Raw genomic sequence first — 18,634 nt, 5'->3', positions numbered from 1 at the left:
TTGGGTTTTCCGCATACAGTATCATATCATCTGCAAAGAGTGAGAGTTTGACTTCCTCTTTGCTGATTTGGATGCCTTTGATTTCTTTTTGTTGTCTGATTGCTGTGGCTAGGACTTCTAATACTATGTTGAATAGCAGCGGTGAGAGTGGACATCACTGCCGAGTTCCTGACCTTAGGGGAAAAGCTCTCAGCCTTTCCCCATTGAAAATGATATTCAGTGTAGGTTTTTCATAGATGGCTTTTATGATATCGAGGTATGTACCCTCTATCCCTATACTCTGAAGAGTTTTGATCAAGAAAGGATGCTGTACTTTGTCAAATGCTTTTTCTGCATCTATTGAGAGGATCATATGATTCTTGTTCTTTCTTTTGTTAATGTATTGTATCACGTTGATTGATTTGTGGATGTTGAACCAACCTTGCATCCCAGGATAAATCCCACTTGGTCATGGTGAATAATCCTTTTAATGTACTGTTGGATCCTATTGGCTAGTATTTTGGTGAGAATTTTTGCATCCGTGTTCATCAAGGATATTGGTCTGTAATTCTCCTTTTTGATGGGGTCTTTGTCTGGTTTTGGGATCAAGGGAATGGTGGCCTCATAAAATGAGTTCGGAAGTTTTCCTTCCATTTCTATTTTTTGGAACAGTTTCAGGAGAATAGGTATTAATTCTTCTTTAAATGTTTGGTAGAATTCCCCTGGGAAGCCATCTGGCCCTGCGCTTTTGTTTCTTGGGAGATTTTTGATCACTGTTTCAATTTCCTTAGTGGTTATAGGTCTGTTCAGGTTTTCTATTTCTTCCTGGTTCAATTTTGGTAGTTGATACATCTCTAGGAATGCACCCATTTCTTCCAGGTTATCTAATTTGCTGGCATAGAGTTGCTGCTCATATGTTCTTATAATTGTTTGTATTTCTTTGGTGTTGGTTGTGATCTCTCCTCTTTCATTCATAATTTTGTTGAGTTGGGTCATTTCTCTTTTCTTTTTGATAAGTCTGGCCTGGGGTTTATCAATCTTGTTAATTCTTTCAAAGAACCAGCTCCTAGTTTCGTTGATCTGTTCTACTGTTCTTTTCGTTTCTAGTTCATTGATTTCTGCTCTGAGCTTTATTATTTCTCTTCTCCTGCTGGGTTTAGGCTTTATTTGCTGTTTTTTCTCTAGCTCCTTTAGGTGTAGGGTTAGGTTGTGTATTTGAGACCTTTCTTGTTTCTTGAGAAAGGCTTGTATTTCTATATACTTTCCTCTCAGGACTGCCTTTGCTGTATCCCAAAGATTTTGAACAGTTGTGTTTTCATTTTCATTGGTTTCCATGAATTTTTTTAATTCTTCTTTAATTTCCTGGTTGACCCATTCATTCTTTAGTAGGATGTTCTTTAGCCTCCATGTATTTGTGTTCTTTCCGACTTTCCCCCTGTGACTGAGTTCTAGTTTCAAAGCATTGTGGTCTGAAAATATGCAGGGAATGATCCCAATCTTTTGGTACCGATTGAGACCTGATTTGTGACCTAGGATGTGATCAATTCTGGAGAATGTTCCATGGGCACTAGAGAAGAATGTGTATTCCATTGTTTTGGGATGGAATGTTCTGAATATGTCTGTGAAGTCCATTTGGTCCAGTGTGTCATTTAAAATCGTTATTTCCTTGTTGATCTTTTGCTTAGATGATCTGTCCATTTCAGTCAGGGGGGTGTTAAAGTCCCCCACTATTATTGCATTGTTGCCAATGTGTTTCTTTGCTTTTGTTATTAATTGCCTTATATAATTGGCTGCTCCCATGTTAGGGGCATAGATATTTACAATTGTTAGATCTTCTTGTGGGATAGACCCTTTAAGTAGGATATAGTGTCCTTCCTCATCTCTTATTACAGTCTTTGTTTTAAAATCTAATTTGTCTGATATAAGTATTGACACCCCAGCTTTCTTTTGGTGTTCATTAGCATGGTAAATGGTTTTCCACCCCCTCACTTTCAATCTGGGGGTGTCTTTGGGTCTAAAATGAGTCTCTTGCAGACAGCATATGGATGGGTCTTGTTTTTTAATCCAATCTGATACCCTGTGTCTTTTGATTGGGGCATTGAGCCCATTTACATTCAGGATAACTATTGAAAGGTATGAATTCAGTGCCATTGTATTGCCTGTAAGGTGACTGTTACTGTATATTGTCTGTGTTCCTTTCTGATCTATGCTGCTTTTAGGCTCTCTCTTTGCTTAGAGGACCCCTTTCAATATTTCTTGGAGGGCTGGTTTCGTGTTTGCAAATTCCTTTAGTTTTTGTTTGTCCTGGAGGCTTTTTATCTCTCCTTCAATTTTCAATGACAGCCTAGCTGGATATAGTATTCTTGGCTGCATGTTTTTCTCGTTTAGTGCTCTGCAGATATCATGCCAGTCCTTTCTGGCCTGCCAGGTCTCTGTGGATAGGTCTGTTGCCAATCCAATATTTTTACCATTGTAGGTTACATATCTCTTCTCCCGAGCTGCTTTCAGGATATTCTCTTTGTCTCTGAGACTCGTAAGTTTTACTATTAGATGTCGGGGTGTTGACCTATTATTATTGATTTTGAGAGGGGTTCTCTGTGCCTCCTGAATATTGAGGCCTGTTTCCTTCCCCACATTAGAGAAGTTCTCTGCTATAATTTGCTCCAGTATACCTTCTGCCCCTCTCTCTCTTTCTTCTTCTTCTGGGATCCCAATAATTCTAATGTTGTTTCGCCTTATCGTATCGCTTATCTCTCGAATTCTGCCCTCGTGATCCTGTAGTTGTTTATCTCTTTTTCTCAGCGTCTTTATTTTCCATCATTTGGTCTTCTATATTGCTGATTCTCTCTTCTGCCTCATTTATCCTAGCAGTGAGTGCCCCCATTTTTGATTGCACCTCATTAATAGCCTTTTTGATTTCGACTTGGTTAGATTTTAGTTCTTTTATTTCTCCAGAAAGGGTTTCTCTAATAACTTCCAAACTTTTTTCAAGCTCAGCTAGTATCTTTAAAGTCATGATTCTGAACTCTAGGTCCAACATCGTACTAATGTCCATATTGAGTAGGTCTCTGGCTGATGGTAGTACCTCTTGTTCTTTTTGCTGAGGTGATTTTTTTCGTCTTGTCATTTTGTCCAGAGGAGAATAGATGAATGAGAGAACAGAATGCTCACAGGTTAAGAATGTCTCCAGCAAATATACTCTATACAAATCAGAAAAGACCTGAAACCAGGGGACAAGAAAGGGAAAGAAAGAAGAAAGAGAAAAAAAAAAGGGAAAGGAAAAAGATAAAAACAAACAAAAACAGAACAAAAGAAATCCAAAAAAAAAAAAAACAGAATATGATCAAATATGATCAGGCTAGTGCATAGATCAGTGCCACACACTAGATTTTGGGAGTATTTTGGTCTCCCAAAGTGCCTGCTAAAATTTTAAAGGAAGAAAGACTTATATACGTACAAAATAAGGGTTGATACAATGAAGGGATGGAAGATGATTGTAAAGATGAAAATTATAAAAGATTTTATAAAAGGAATTGATAAGATAAGAAGTTGTTTTTAAAAAGAAAGATTTAAAAAAAAAGAAAAAAGAAAAAGAAAAGGGAGAGAATGTGATCACGGAGGAGACTAGAACAAAGCCATACACTAGTGATTTAGGGTATATTTTGATCTGTTAGAAGAAACTGTATCTCAAAATTTTAAAGAGAGAACAACTTATATATATATGCCAAAAATAAGGGTAACTACTATGAAGGAATAAAAATATGACTCTAAAAATGAAAAATAAAAAATGTTTTTTTAAAAAAGGGATTGATAAGATATTGGTTGAAAAAGGGAAAAATAAAAATTTAAAAAAGTTAAAAAAATTAACTTTGAAAAACTAATGAATTATGGTAAAAAAGCCATGAATTCTATGTGTAGTATTCCCCTAGCGCTGGAGTTTTCCCGTTCTCCTTGATCGGTAAACTTGGTCTTGGCTTGCTGGCTGTTCGTGCTGGTCTTCTGGGGGAGGGGCCTGTTGCCGTGGTTCCCAAATGTCTTTTCCGGAGGCAGAATTGCCCTGCCCTTGTGAGTCCGGGCTAAGCAAGCTGCTCGGCTTTGCTCTCAGGAGCTTTTGTTCCCTGCAAGCTCTCAGTACAGCTTGGGAGGACGAGGGTGAAAATGGTGGCCTCCCAATCTCCGCCCGGAGGAGCTGAGAACTCAGGGCCCCGCTCCTCAGTGCGCCCCCAGAGAAAAGCAGTCACTCCCGACTCCTCGGTCTCCGGCCGCACTCCGTGCTCACCCGGCCTGTGACCCAGCGTTTTTATCTCTGGCACCCGACCCCGTGTGGAGTCTCCAAACCCAGCAGATCCCTGCGGTGCGCTCCCGCGCCGCTCCTCCCGGGGAAGGAAGGGGAGTCTCCCCGGCTCTGCCGCCTGTTGGGTCCCTGCTGGAGGAGCAGTGGCCCAACTGTGCCGTGGATCACAGTTTATGGCCACCCCGAGCTGAGAGCCCGCCCCACGGCTCCGTCTCTGCAGCCGGCTTCCCCGCTCCGATACCTGGGAGCTCTGGTGCACTCAGGCACCTCCGGTCTTTCTGTGACCCCGAGGGTCCTGAGACCACACTGTCCCGTGAGGGTTCCACCTCCCGCTTAGCCACTGGAGCGACGTCCCTCAGCGGAGCCGACTTCTAAAAGTTCCGATTTTGTGCTCCGCGGCTCTATCACTTGCCAGAAGCGGCCGACGGAGGCCCCCTCCCCCGCCGTCTACCCTCCCGAATATCGCCTCCGATTCACTTCTCCGCACGTCCTACCTTCCAGAAAGTGGTCGCTTTTCTGTTCAGAGTGTTACTATTCTTATCTTTGATCTCCTGTTGAGTTCGTAGGTGTTCAGAATGGTTTGATCCCTATTCAGCTGAATTCCTGAGACCAGACGAAATCCAGGTCTCCTACTCCTCCGCCATCTTGCTCCGTCCCCCTGCTGTTGATTTCTAATATAATTCTACTGTGGTCAGAAAAAATGTTTTGTATGATTTTAATCCTTTTAATTTTATTGACATGTTTTCTATGGTCTACTCTGGAGAGTATTTCATTTATCCCTAAAAAGAATGTATATTTTGCTGTTGTTGTGTGAAGTGTTTTATAAATAACATTTAGGTTATGTTGGTTAATACGGCTGTTCAAATCTTTTCTAACTTTATCAGGGTTCTCTTTTAAAAACATAAAATAACCACATTGATATAATCCTCTTGTGGTTTTCCACTGACTTTAGAATATCCAGGTTTCTTCCCACTCCTGCCTATGTCTATGCATTTATCATGTATCATTCTTCACTTTGTTCAACCTAATTAACAAGCTAAAACTACCTTTGTTTCCTGTTACTGATATCAAGATCCATTACAAAGATAATTAAGATAATGTGGTATTGATGCATGCATAAATAAGGTGACCCGTGGAACAGAACAGAATTTAGAAACAAATGCAAACATGTATGATTACCTTAAATGTGACAAAGATGAAAAACTGTGGTTTAGGGGGAAAAGATGTTTTTTCTCAGTAAATGATGCTGGGAGAGCTGGAAATCCATAAAGGGAAAACTACTTCAAACCCTACTCACACTATTAACAAAAACAAAACAAAACAAAAATCAGTATGATTTCAGATTTAAAAGTCAACAGTGAAACATAAAAGATTTTAGAAGAAAACATAGAACATCTTCATGATCGTGGAATAGACAAACATTTTTTAAGCAAAACATGCCAACTATGAAAGAGAACATTGGTATATTATATTAAAATAGCTTCTTTTCATATGTTATTTATATATATATATTTCAATACATTCTCTCAATACATTCAACAAATGACATGCATCCAGAATAGATATATTTTTGAAAACCACAAGTCAATACAAAAGATAGTCCATCCAATAGAAAAGTGGGCAAGAACCTGAAGAGACATGTAACAAGAGGATAGTCAAAAGGCAATAATTATATGTAAAATGCTTGATCTCATTAATAATCAGTAAAATGAAAGCTAAAGCCACAACGAGATACCACTACATGCCTGCCAAAATAAAATGAAAAAGACAAGACACTACTGAGTGTAGGGCAATTGGAACTTTGGAAAACTGGCAGTATCCAGTAAAGTGGAACATATGTACATACTGTGACCCTGGAATTCCACTGTTAGGCAGAAATGAGTACCTATGTGCACCAAAATTCATGTACTAGAATATGTGAGGCAGTACTATTAATAGTTCCCAAACTGGGAATGAACCAAACATCCATGTGATAAATATATGGTTTATTTATGCAATGGAATACTATACAGCCATGAGAAGGAACCACGTACAAATACATGCGACAAAAATCTTACAAACATAATGTACAGCAAATAAACCAGGTACAAGAGAATACATACTATTTGATTCCATTTATATTATGTCCAAAAACAGACAAAACTAATCTATGTTCTTAGAAGTCAGACAGTGGTTACCCTTGGGGAGGTAGTAAGTAGAAGGGAACATGAAGGGGGCTCCTGCAGGGGGTGGTAAGTTTGTTGATTGAAGTGATGACTGTATTTGTGTTCCATTTGTTAAAAGCCAACCTGTGTGTGTTATACTTCAATTAAAAGTTAAAACAAAATGATTTGCCTCTGCCTGGGTAATCAACTCAGACTGAAGAAATGATTCCTTCTCTCTTGGCCTCTCCCTTTGGCTATAGTCACACTTGTGCTCCCACCTCTTGGTACTTCCCAATGGTGAGGGTGGGAAAAGAACCATCCCCCACCCCCTAAGATGCAGATTAAACTAGATTTGCTATAGGACTGCTTGCTAAAGGAGCAGGTCTACCAAAATGTGAAGTCAAAGTCTATCTTTGCCCTTCTGCCTGTTGATACTTTTTACCCTTGGTCCCTAAGTACACTCAGATGCCCTCTTGCTCTCTCTGCCCTAAAGCCTCTTATGCAGGATGGATTCTCCTCTCAGGGGACACTTAAGTATCAAAGGTTTTGGGTTTTTTTTAAGATTTTGTGTGAGAAAGAACACGCATGTACAGAAGCGGGGTGGGGGGGGCAGAGGGAGAAGCAGGCTCCCCTCTGAGCAGGGAGCCCAACACAGGGCTCGATCCCAGGACCCCAGGACCATGACTTGAGCTGAAGGGAGACACTTAACCGAATGAGTCACCCAGGCGCCCCAAAATAAGTGTCAAAAGTTTGAATCAGAAGGTTGGAGCACCAACCAGTTAACATATCAAGTTGTGAGTAGCGAATGGGTGAGAAGAGGGGTATAACGTGAGATTGGATTGCAGGCCTAACTTGTGGGATATGGGTATTCAAATCTTGGCCCTGCCTTGGGCAACTTTGTACTCTCTGTGCTCAGCTCCATTATTAAAACAGGGATAACAGTGCTTAGCTCATATAGTTATAAGGATCAGAATGAATTAACACATATAAAAGATTTAGAAAAATAACTGACCTAAAGAACTTAATAAATGTTGTCAATCTGGCTTTATCCAAGCAAGGTATGCTGTCCCCCAAGGAAGCACGGCCCAGGATAAATCTAGGGAGCAGAGGGCTGTGGGGCTAACCCAAAAGTCTTCCAAATTGAGGAGGGTACTTTTGGATGTCCAGCACTTGCTTAGCTTAGTATTGCAGTTAAGGAACAGGAGCCCATGGCTCAGGATTACATGGGAGCAGAAGAGAAATTGAGAAGGTGAAGAGCTGGCTGTCCCCCAGCCTAGTCACATATATCACTAAATAAATAAGTGTAAGAGCCACTACACCAACTGCCTTCAAGGAATCAGGAATGTTGCTCTGTCAGAGGGCAAAAAATGAAGAAACTTATCAGTTATGTAGTATTTGACATAACACCATCTAGGGAGGTGGTAATATCATATACCTATGCTTTCTATTTGACCAAAAGGCCAGTAAATACCACAGGCATTTTGGTACAATTATTATAGGGCCCTGGTCCCTGGATCTGGCCTTACTTTGAAGACCCAGAGATGTTGGCAGTAACTGGCTCACAATACATACAAAGCCTGAAGTGGACAACAAAGTCAGTTTATCAACAATGAAAAATAGTATTCAGTAGCTAGAATATTCACACTGGCAGACCTACACAAGAAACCACATCTTCAATAGGATACTTGAAGACTTAGCAAAATAACATAAATTAAGCTAAGACAGACTGAAGAATACATCCCCATAAGAGCTAATGCGACTGGAGATCTGGACCTCTGATAGCTGACAATACTTTTTCTACTTCTCCACTGCTGACCAACATTGCACGCTGCCTCAAACCCCATCACTTTGCACACCTCTGATGCCCTATTAATGCTATTAACATGAATTTAGGCAACAATCACATCTCCTCAATTTTCAAGTTTGGGGATAAGGTAGGCTAGGAAACTCTACTGGTAATCTGCCTTTTGGAGTCATTATGCACATTAGTTAACAGAAGTCAAAGTCTAGGCCCAAAGAATTCAACTTGAGCATTGTTATACCACAATCCAGCCATGTTCCCAGACCAAGCCTCCCAGTCCACAGATTGTGTCCTCTCTACAAATGGCTGGTTTGATCTTCAATTTTTTTCATCCTTGGAGGACAAACTGGAGTGCCTGTGTTCACTCCCACAAACTTCACATCATTGACCTGATAGTAAAGAGCCATGCCCCCCTCATAAGAGTTACAAGTCTTGAATGGAAAATTCCCAAACACTGAGACTGTGGGTGTGGTGGTGGGGGGGGGAGTGTGTATCCTCCCAGCTTTTACCTTGGTGATGGGCAGGATCCACCTTTTCCTAAAAGTTCTTCCTGAGTCATTGCCTAGACACTTAGCTGCAGCAGGAAGGCATCCAGGAGTGAAGAACAGAGGTGGCTAAGAGAACAATAAAGCTCAAGCACAAGGGCAATGCCAGAACTCTGCATCCTCTGGGTGCAGCTCCATGTGCCTTCTGTACACACAACAGCCTCGCTCACTGCGAGTGAAGACATTGGCTCAGTCCACTTGGGTTTCCTTTACTCCTTTCCACCCCTTCAGTGAAGGCCCCGGGGGACTCTACCTTCCTTTTCTGCTCTGTACTGTCACCAATCACTCCATCCTTCAGGGGATCCTTCTCTCCCACAAATCATCCATGGGGTGGAAAGAGCAAGAGTCTAAAAATGTTTTATTAACTTGCTTAAAATTGGCTAAGACCATTAAATGAAAATGATGATAGGAAATAATAAAGAAGCCACATCCTCTATCAAAATACTTTCTGGAACTTCCCCCAGAATTAAAATTAACCTGGGTGTGTTTCTAACACTAAGAGCTCACCATTCCTACCGCCCAGCACCATTACCAAACCTTTGTTAGCTAACGGCAGCCACCATAGTCAGAAATACTATTATTTCCCCAAATGACGTATGGCAAACCACCACTAAGGCTTTAAAAAGACTTAATTTTTGTAAACTGGTAACAGTTTGGAGATTGACAAGTTGCACAAGAAACAAATTAGGTAACCCGTGTTCTCTTGTTAAAAGGTCTATTATTCTAACATCATGAATAATCAACATATATAAACAAATTAAGAAACCTCACGTTTTAAACAAATACTCTGGATAATTACAGAAAGTAATGTCTTTTAAATCCATGCATAAATAAATGATTTTTAGAAGAATATGCAATAATTGCTCTGCTTTCTTCTTTGTGAGTTTTTCACTACACCTAAACACTGGCAAGTTTTTTAAACAGTAATGTAAAGTAAGGACAACAGTTCACCTAGGTGTCAGTTTTGGAAGAGGAGTCAAGCAAGAAGCCAGGGCTGAAAAAACGGTTAACAGTTCTGAAATGGCAAATACAAATTCTGAGTGGTGATGATATGCTGCATCCTACTGCACAAAGTATGATCTTGTAATAGAAGAGCAGGTACTGCTTCTCTCGGGGCTGAAGGGGAGTAAAGGATCTACACAGCACACAGTGCCAGTAAGCTCTAATGTCAGGGAGAATTCATCTGGTCTGCTTTTCGGCTTCCTTTAGTCTCATCCTTCTGTTGCAGTTCCATACATGTATCTGAGGAAAATGTGCAATAGGTTCGTATGGGACAGGTTTTCAGTAAATTGTGGAAAAACAACTATGGCATTTTTGTTCAATGAAGAAAGGGAAATCTGTCTAATTACATTCTTGATAACCAGAAACATTAATTGCTATGGAAGCAAATTCTTAAGATAAAGCCCCTAAAATCCAAAACAATTTTATGCTGGCATATAAAACATTCTAACCTGTTCCAGAATTAGATCATATTAGCAAATAAAGTAGTTAGTATTTATAATGAAATGTAATAACTGGCTAAAATTCTAGGTAAATAACTTTCATGGCCATCTAAAATTTTGTTTTAAACTTACAACTTTAGTGATATATATTGAACACATTCAATTGTACAGAACACAATCCATTTAATCCTGAAAAACACTATATGACAAAACTACAGAAATGAGCACAAACCCCCACAAACCAGTATGCTCCCTCATCAATTCTACAACTGCAATGAATTTAATACTGTAAACAAACACTGAACAAATCAGAGCACTGTGGAAAGAGTTCAGCAGCTCTAACAAGTCATAGTATAATTCTTATGCACTAAGAGAGTAGTGAGGCAAATGGAATTCTTAGAACATTACTTAAAAATAGATTTTTAAAGACAAAGGTCCCAACTCATTCTTATATACACACACAAAAGTTCATCTGTCATAGACAGCAAATGTTGAATTTATACACTGGAGTTTCCGGCAGCATCCTGCACATTTAGAATACTTAAAATAAACAAACAGAAAGTTGTCAAATCTAGGATGGATCATTCAAATCTGTACAGGATGGGACATGGCTGTCCTGGTGTTACTGCATATGTGGCTCACTGCTGCTTCTCAAATGCAAAAACCAAGTAAATACCTAAAAAGAAAATAATAAAAATTAGAGTTTGGTTTCTCATATCCATAGGCTAAACAGAACAACTTCAGTCCTGTTTGGTATTGGTGAAAATTCTCAAGCTTCTGAAGGGAAAAGTCCCATTATTTCTAAGAGTTCTCAATTATTTTGAGTCATACTTAAGCAGATATGGGGTCACAGCTGTTTACCTGAAAACAAATATCCACTTACTATAATACTCAGTGACATTACAGCTCTTGAGAAAACCAATTTAACAGCTCTAAAAATCTCTAAAAACAGTTTGAGATAAGAAAAATTAAAAGTATAAAGGCAAAGAAAATTAAAACTAAAAAGTCTTATAACTTAATTCTTTTTATCTGGAGCAAGACAGGTAGAATAACTGCACTACCATGATTACTTCGGCATGGTTATCTAGATTTTCTATTCAGGGGGGAAAAAAACTAGTAAGAATTATAAGGAACATATACAATGTGCAAGTTAAAATTCATCCAATTATCCAACTGCTGTATTGTAAGGACTGATAAGGAAAGTGAGGGAAAAGCTACATGATAATTGTTGCTTAGAGATATTTATCTGGCCCCAACAGTGATATTCCATTCCCAAGAATACTCTCCCTTAAATATGATTTCCTGCTTTGGCATGTGTTCACGCAAAGACATCTAAGTGCATCTATGGTTCCTCATTCTGGATCACCTTGAAGTTCAAACCTATTATATCTTCTAATAAGACACTAATAGATTTTATGGTAAGCAAACACCTGAAACAATGACAAATCCTCAAAACATCACGAGGATGTTCAGTGTGTACGCTAGGACATTCAGTCAGCAAGTCAAGATAGTAGGCCATGTACCTCTGTGTCCTCCCTTCTTGAGTTAACTTTTGAATGGGGTACAGATGAATGACTGCAGACCCTGTAAAAACCTCCCAATCCTCTAGCTTTTTCCTCAACCTGTCCAGGAGTATCACACCAGTCCTTCCAAAATGCTACTTTGGTAATGCTATTGTCTGTTCCTTATCTACCAGTTCCCAATTTCTTTTAGGAGAAATGAAACATTGCTGGCAATAGATAGATGAACAGAGGACAGTCGGGGTGATATCAGCATGGTATATTCTTCTACAAGACAAGAAAGCAAAGCAGTCCAAGACATTCACAAGTATGTTACAAGACTTACAAACAGCCAGCATTATTTAGCTTGGCCCACACTCCAAGCGATCCTTCTGCAGTCTAACCTTGGCAAACACAACCCAAACACATTGGTACCTACTGCAAACAACCCAGCAGTCCTCACCTGCCCTAAATCTAGGGTCACTTAAAACCACTAAGATGCAATGTTTGAATTCAGATCAGCAATAAATTTCTTTTCTTTCTAACTCAAACATTCTGAAAGTCTCAATCATATAAAATGCCTTCCGTGCAGGCATATCAACTGGGATTTAAAGAATTAAATCTTGAACCACTTCTGAAAGCAAATCGGCAACAATTCTCTACTTTCCTTTCACATTTAAAGAAACTTCTAGAGGAACAGCAGGTTCTGGTAATAGGCGCTTAATGATTAGACCAGTAGGAGTTTGAAGTATAGCTTCTTGAACTTGTTAGGCTTTGACACCAGGCAAGATACTCTCCAGTCCAGAGTCCTCCAGCTTAGAATAGTGTAATTCATGAAAGAACACACTGATCCAGACATGCTAGATCCTGGCTGCAATGTGACCACTGTTTCTTTCCTACTGCTTTTCACATCTCTAACCCATCTCCCTCCATGGTCTGGGGGGCATCTAATTCATCATCCGCATGCTACCACTAAGTCCACACTAAGGTACAGAAATACAGTTCTAAACTACAGCTGGTACCACCATCACTACCTGTGACCAAAGCTGTTTTCCTTACATCATACTTTGGGACTGGCAGGCTATCTAAGACAACTGTCCCATCTCCAGTCTAGGAAAAGTAATGAAATGTACAGGTTTAGGCACACATTTCCCGGTCTGTTGGTCCTCTAATCCCATTTCCACTAAGGGTAGCAATATTCTGAGACAGATGGGCTCAACATGTTGGCTCTATTTGTGTTCTTTCCTTTTCCTCTCTCACCAATTCGGCAAGTCCTAAGAACAATCCTTTCACACATGAGGCCACGGTTACTAGTATGAATCACCTGGGTTAGCTCTGTGACCTCAGATAAGTTATTGAAGTGCTTTCCTATCTGTGAAAAGGAGATATTAGAAAAGGTAGTCTACCCCTAAATTTGTGAGGATTAAATGAGTTACAACATATTAAAAGTCTCCAGTCATGCTTGAGTACATGTTAAATACTCAATTATATCAAGTATTACTATTTTCCAGATTTTTACTACTTTTCCTTAGGCTCTCCTTCATCTTTTTTCCCCATTATAGAAATTTCAGCACTTAAAACAGTTTGCCTAGTACTGCATTTATTTGTGTCTGTTTCTTCCATTAGACAGTATACATCTGGAAAGTAGAGATTACAACTGTTTACTTTTTTTTATCCCCCAAAACTCTTTCACAGAACTTTTCACAATACTCAACATGGATTATCAAATGGATTGTCCCTGATTACCACTTACGCCTTCAACACAATCAATAAATACTTAAATGAACAGGGGGAACTACCTTTTATGTCCTCAGGGCAGCCATATAAGGGTATTATCGTCATCTTAACAATGAGGGTCTGGGCTTTCACTTCCTCAACATCCACGGACTTCACAGATTTGCCAGGCCTCTGACTTCTCTTCCAAAGACAGGCACCTCACTTCAGAATGTCTCCATACCAGGCCCTTCCCAATCACACATCCCTCTAAAATATCCTGCTCATTGCTGCTTCACTAAATGGTCCAGTACTTATTAATTATGTTTTTGTTGTCAACATCAGAGTGGCTAAAAACAAAATACATGGTGGTGTTCTATAAGCCAAAATTTCCAACAGAAATCTGAGGTAAATAGCAAATACAGATGGCTACGTAGTAATGAGTAGGCAATGAAAATGTTTAAGAATGCTCACGGAAGTTTATATTAAGGAACATCCTGCATATATTTTCTCTTGGCACTAAACAGCTGTGCAAGAAAGGGGGCGTTAGACATACATAGGGATTCTACGTCAACATAAACATATACACCCTAATATGTGTTGGAAAAATTCCAGAGTTTTCAAATTATAACGATCACTCTGAAACGATCTTTGAAAATGTCAGTAAATCTATACTGATGATATACTCACTTGTGGCTTCCCACTCTGACTTACTTAAGGTTCCCTGAAATTAAAAAAAAAAAAAAAACATTTTAGATTGAATATGGAAGTACATAAATGCATATTTTTCAATACTGGACACAAGTGCCCAAACACCCCTACTTCACTATAAATACAAGTTGACCCTTGAACACAGGTTTGAACTGTACAGGTATACTTATATGTGTATTTTTTTCAACAAACACAATACTGTAAATGTGTTTTCTCTCCCTTATGATTTTCTTAATAACATTTCTCTGGCTTATATTTTTGTAAGAATACAGTATGAAATACATATAACATACAAAATATGTATTAATTAACTGATCATGTTATCGGAAGGCTTCTGGTCAACATCTGGCTATTAGTAATTAAGCTTTCGGGAAGTTAAAAGTTATAGGCTTACTTTTGACTGCACGGGGAATCACCCCCACACTGTCCAAGGGTCAACAATACACACAATTTACAGTTAATATTATTGTGATCTAAATATGTAAAAGAAATCAATGAGATTTTAATGTCATCCTCTGAATTCTGCTCTCCTGCCTAATTCTCTAAACCACTGATTCTCAACCAAAGGGTGAATTTGTGTAAAGGGGGTATTTGTGCATGTCTATAATGGGAAAAAGCATCTATCATATAATTTAACTTGGAAAATGAAAAAATAAAAAAGCCTATCTTGAAACATCCAATAGCATTATAGGAGGAAATAAGATTTTTGTGTTTTTACAAAGGAATCACAAAATCCGTATCATTCAAAGGAAATAAATTCTGTTTAAAATAGTTACCAAAATATTAAAAAACATATTGACATAGTCATATATATGCTGCTTTGCACATGCACTAACAAGATAGAGTAACTAATGTAATTTTGAAGAAGTGATGAATGTAAATGATAGTCTAAGATGTCAGCAGAAATGTTATGTAAATATCTGTAATTTCTATTGATAACAAAGTCACAGCTATACCTAATACCATTGTGATACTATTGCACTCTTAATTAAAGAAAGTGTGAACTTCCATGCAGAAGCCAGTGAAAATGGAGATGTAATTTTTCTTCACGTAAGTTCATGAGCCCGTGAATTTTATCTATGGAACATGATGAGTCAGCAGTGCCTAGGTTAAGACATAATGATATAGACAAAACCTCTCCATCCAAGCTTGTAACCTTCTCCCCACCCTTACTGCCTCAGATATAGCACTCCATTCTCAGTATTGAAATATTTTATTTTCTATTCTATGGTTCTAAAAAGGGGGAAAAGACTAACATGTATCTGATTTGTAAACCAATGAAATAATTTCATAGGTTTCCATATAACATAACCTTTCTTTTCGTTTTCTATAAAACATGCTATACATGAAAACTTACCAAAGGTAACCTTACTTGACTGTTCTTCATGTACTCTACTGCATGTTCATAGTCACCCACCTTCTCGGAGGCGAGTTTGGAATTCTCGTTTGCTGGATACGGCTAGGGAAGCAAGTGAAATTCCTAGTTAGGAAATTAAATGAAACTTGCAATTCAGATATAAAAACACTAAGTCACTAAAATAAAATAATTAAGAAAAAAATCCTTAAGTATTATTTTAGGAATATAACTATACATACTTTTGAAATATGAAAAAAAAAAAGGGAGACAGGGATCCTCTCCTAACAAAGTAGCTGTTATCGATACTCAACTTTGATTATAATCATAGAATATTTACAGTTGCACAAAACTACCATTTATTTAATCACCTCCAAGGACCACTTAGCAGCAAACACTTACATCTCCCTGGCTCCCAGTGAAAGACTTTTTCTGTTATAACACAAAACTGAAGGAAGTTATTATCAAAAGAGCTAAATATTAATTTAAACATTATGGTGATATATTAGCCATCAGAAGCACGAACAGAAATTAAGAATAATACAAATGAAAAACTCAAAATCCTGGGGGAAGATGGTGATGGAGTAAGAGGCTCAGAGGCTCACCTCATCCTGTGAATTCAACAAAATAACTATCAAATCATCCTAAATACCCCAGAAATCGATCTGAAGACTGGTAAAACAAACTCTACAACTAAAGGTAGAGAAGAGGCCACACTGAAGAAGGTAGGAAATGCAGAGACATGGTTTGGGAAAAACAGATTGTGGCCACTCTGGTGGGAAGGAAGCTGTAGTCGCAGGGAAGGGTGAGAAACACACAAACACACAGGGGAGCATACGGGGAAAACAAATCCTCATAGTATTTGGCTTGGAAAGTGAGAGGGCCTGAATTTCCTGAGTTCCTGCAACCAATGGGGCTTAAAGCCTGGTCACTGTGCGTGGCTCTAGGAGAGCACTCGGAGGAGGACATTGGGGCTGCTATTGGACAAAAGGCAGGGCAAACAGTCTGCAGACATATAACATGGAAACAGCAATCTGAAGAATGCCTGGGGCACATAGGGGGAAGGTTAGTTGGTCATCTCGGAGCATGCCCCAGAGAGACAGCAATCAGAGACCCCCTCCAAGAATAAAGGAACTGGCTGGCACCATTTCCCTTCATGGTTCCTCAGCATAAACACCAGCCATCTGCAGGAACCAGTGCTCGTGAACACTCACTACCTAAATTGCTTAAGACAATCCCGACCCTGCTTACACTCTGGTGGAATGGCCCTTCCCAGGCACCCTTGCCTCAGTCCCAGTGTGGTGGGCCTCCTTCCACAGAAGATGGGCCCAAACCCCTACCCACACCACATCTCCCTACCTAGGAGTTTTGCAGGGCCTCAGTTCCAGCAGCAGTGGCAAGAAGTCCCATTTCACAAGCAGACAAGAGCACACCTTGATAAAATACACATTCAAGCCAGGGAACAAACACTGCTCACAACAGGCAAAAGCAGCCTCTACAGATGACTCACCTAAAGGACAGAGAGACCAGGACACAATAGCAGAGCACACAAAGCACATGCTGGAGACACTACTGGACACACCAGGCCCTGGGGACCAAAGGGCACTACATGGCAGAGTACTACAGGACCTCTCTTCATATAGCCATTATCCTCAAGAACAGGAGATGCAGCTAACTTTCCTAACACACAGAGACACAGACAAAATGAGAAGACACAGGAATCTGTCCCAAATGAAAGAACAGGACAAGCCCATGGCTGGAGATCTAAGAGAAAGAGATATAAGTACATGCTTGATGGAGAATTTAAAGTACTGATCATAAGGATACTCACTTGACTTGAGAAAAGAATGGAGGACATCAGTGAGACCATTAACGCAGATAAGGAATAACACAGAGATAAACGACTTAAGAAACGAAATGAGAAATATGCTTGATGGAATGAACAGCAGGCTGAAAGAAGCAGAGGAACAAATTAATGACCAGAAGACAGAGTAATGGAAAATAATCGAGCTGAACAAAAGAGAGAAAAAAAGAAATATATAAAACAAGAATAAACTTAGGGAACTCAGTAACTCCATCAAACATAATAACATTCATATTATAGGAGTCCCAGGACATGAAAAGGGGCAGATAATTTATCTGAAGAAATAATAGCTGAAAACTTCCCTACTCTGGGGAAGGAAGCAGATATGCAGATCCAGAAGGCATGAAGAATCTCCATCAAAATCAACAAAAACAGATCCACACCAAGACATGCTGTAATTACACTTGCAAATACAGTAATAAAGAAAAAATATTAAAAGCAGCAAGACAAAAGAAGTCATTAACTTACAAGGGAAAACCCATAAGGCTAGCAAGGAGATTTTTCAACAGAAACTTTGCAAGCCAGAAGGGAGTGGAGTGACATACTGAAAGTACTGAATGGGAAAAATAGGCAGCCAAGAATACTCTACCCAGCAAGGCTATCATTAAGAACAGAAGGAGAGAATAAAGAGTCTCCCAGACAAACAAAACTAAAGGAGTCTGTGACCACTAAACCAGCCTTACAAGAAATATTAAAGGGGACTCTTCAAGTGGAAAGGAAAGACCAAAAATGACAATGAAAGTAGAAAACACAAAAGCAGTAAAAATGAATGTTTCCGTAAAAACTCAGTCAAGGAACTCACAAAATAAAAGGATATGAAATAGGACACAATATACCTAAAACCTGGGAAGAAGGGGAGTAAAGAATGGGTTCAAACTTAAACAACCTTCAAATTAATATAGACCGTATATGCAGAAGATGTTATATACACACCTAATGGTAAGCACAGATCAAAAACCACTAATATGCAAGGAATAAAGAGAAAGAAATCCAAATATATCACTAAAAAAACCCAGCAAACCATGAAAGGAGGAGGAGAAAGGATCAGGGAAAATCTGAAACAAGCACAAAACAAGCAACAAAATGGCAATAAATACCTATCAATAATTACTTCAAATGGAAATGGACTAAACATTCCAATCAAAAGACATAGGGTGACAGAATGGATACAAAACAAGACCCATCTATATGCCACATATAAGAGATTCATTTTAGACCTAAGAACACCTACAGACTGAAAATGAGAGGATGGAGGGGCATCTGGGTGGCACAGTCCATTGAGCGTCTG

General features: G+C 39.2%; 1 protein-coding gene across 1 annotated transcript in view; it reads right to left on the bottom strand.

Annotated features, from left to right (window-relative positions):
- Nucleotides 1-6,241: 6,241 nt before the first annotated feature.
- RNMT (RNA guanine-7 methyltransferase) overlaps nt 6,242-18,634 on the bottom strand; it is a 39,423-nt gene continuing 27,030 nt past the window's right edge. The window contains exons 9-11 of the mRNA XM_028089349.2: nt 15,486-15,587; nt 14,108-14,141; nt 6,242-10,881 (exon numbers count right to left, since the gene is read on the bottom strand). Coding sequence (XP_027945150.1) covers nt 10,844-10,881; nt 14,108-14,141; nt 15,486-15,587 — 174 coding nt within the window. The 3' untranslated portion in view covers nt 6,242-10,843. The remainder of the gene's footprint in view (nt 10,882-14,107; nt 14,142-15,485; nt 15,588-18,634) is intronic.

This window comes from Eumetopias jubatus, unplaced genomic scaffold (assembly GCF_037043125.1).
Source record: "Eumetopias jubatus isolate StellerSeaLion01/CBP00866 unplaced genomic scaffold, mEumJub1_p1.0 scaffold_16, whole genome shotgun sequence".
Taxonomy (NCBI): Eukaryota; Metazoa; Chordata; class Mammalia; order Carnivora; family Otariidae; genus Eumetopias; species Eumetopias jubatus.
Note: the sequence above shows the minus strand (reverse complement) of the source record. Positions and strands in the feature narration are given on the sequence as shown.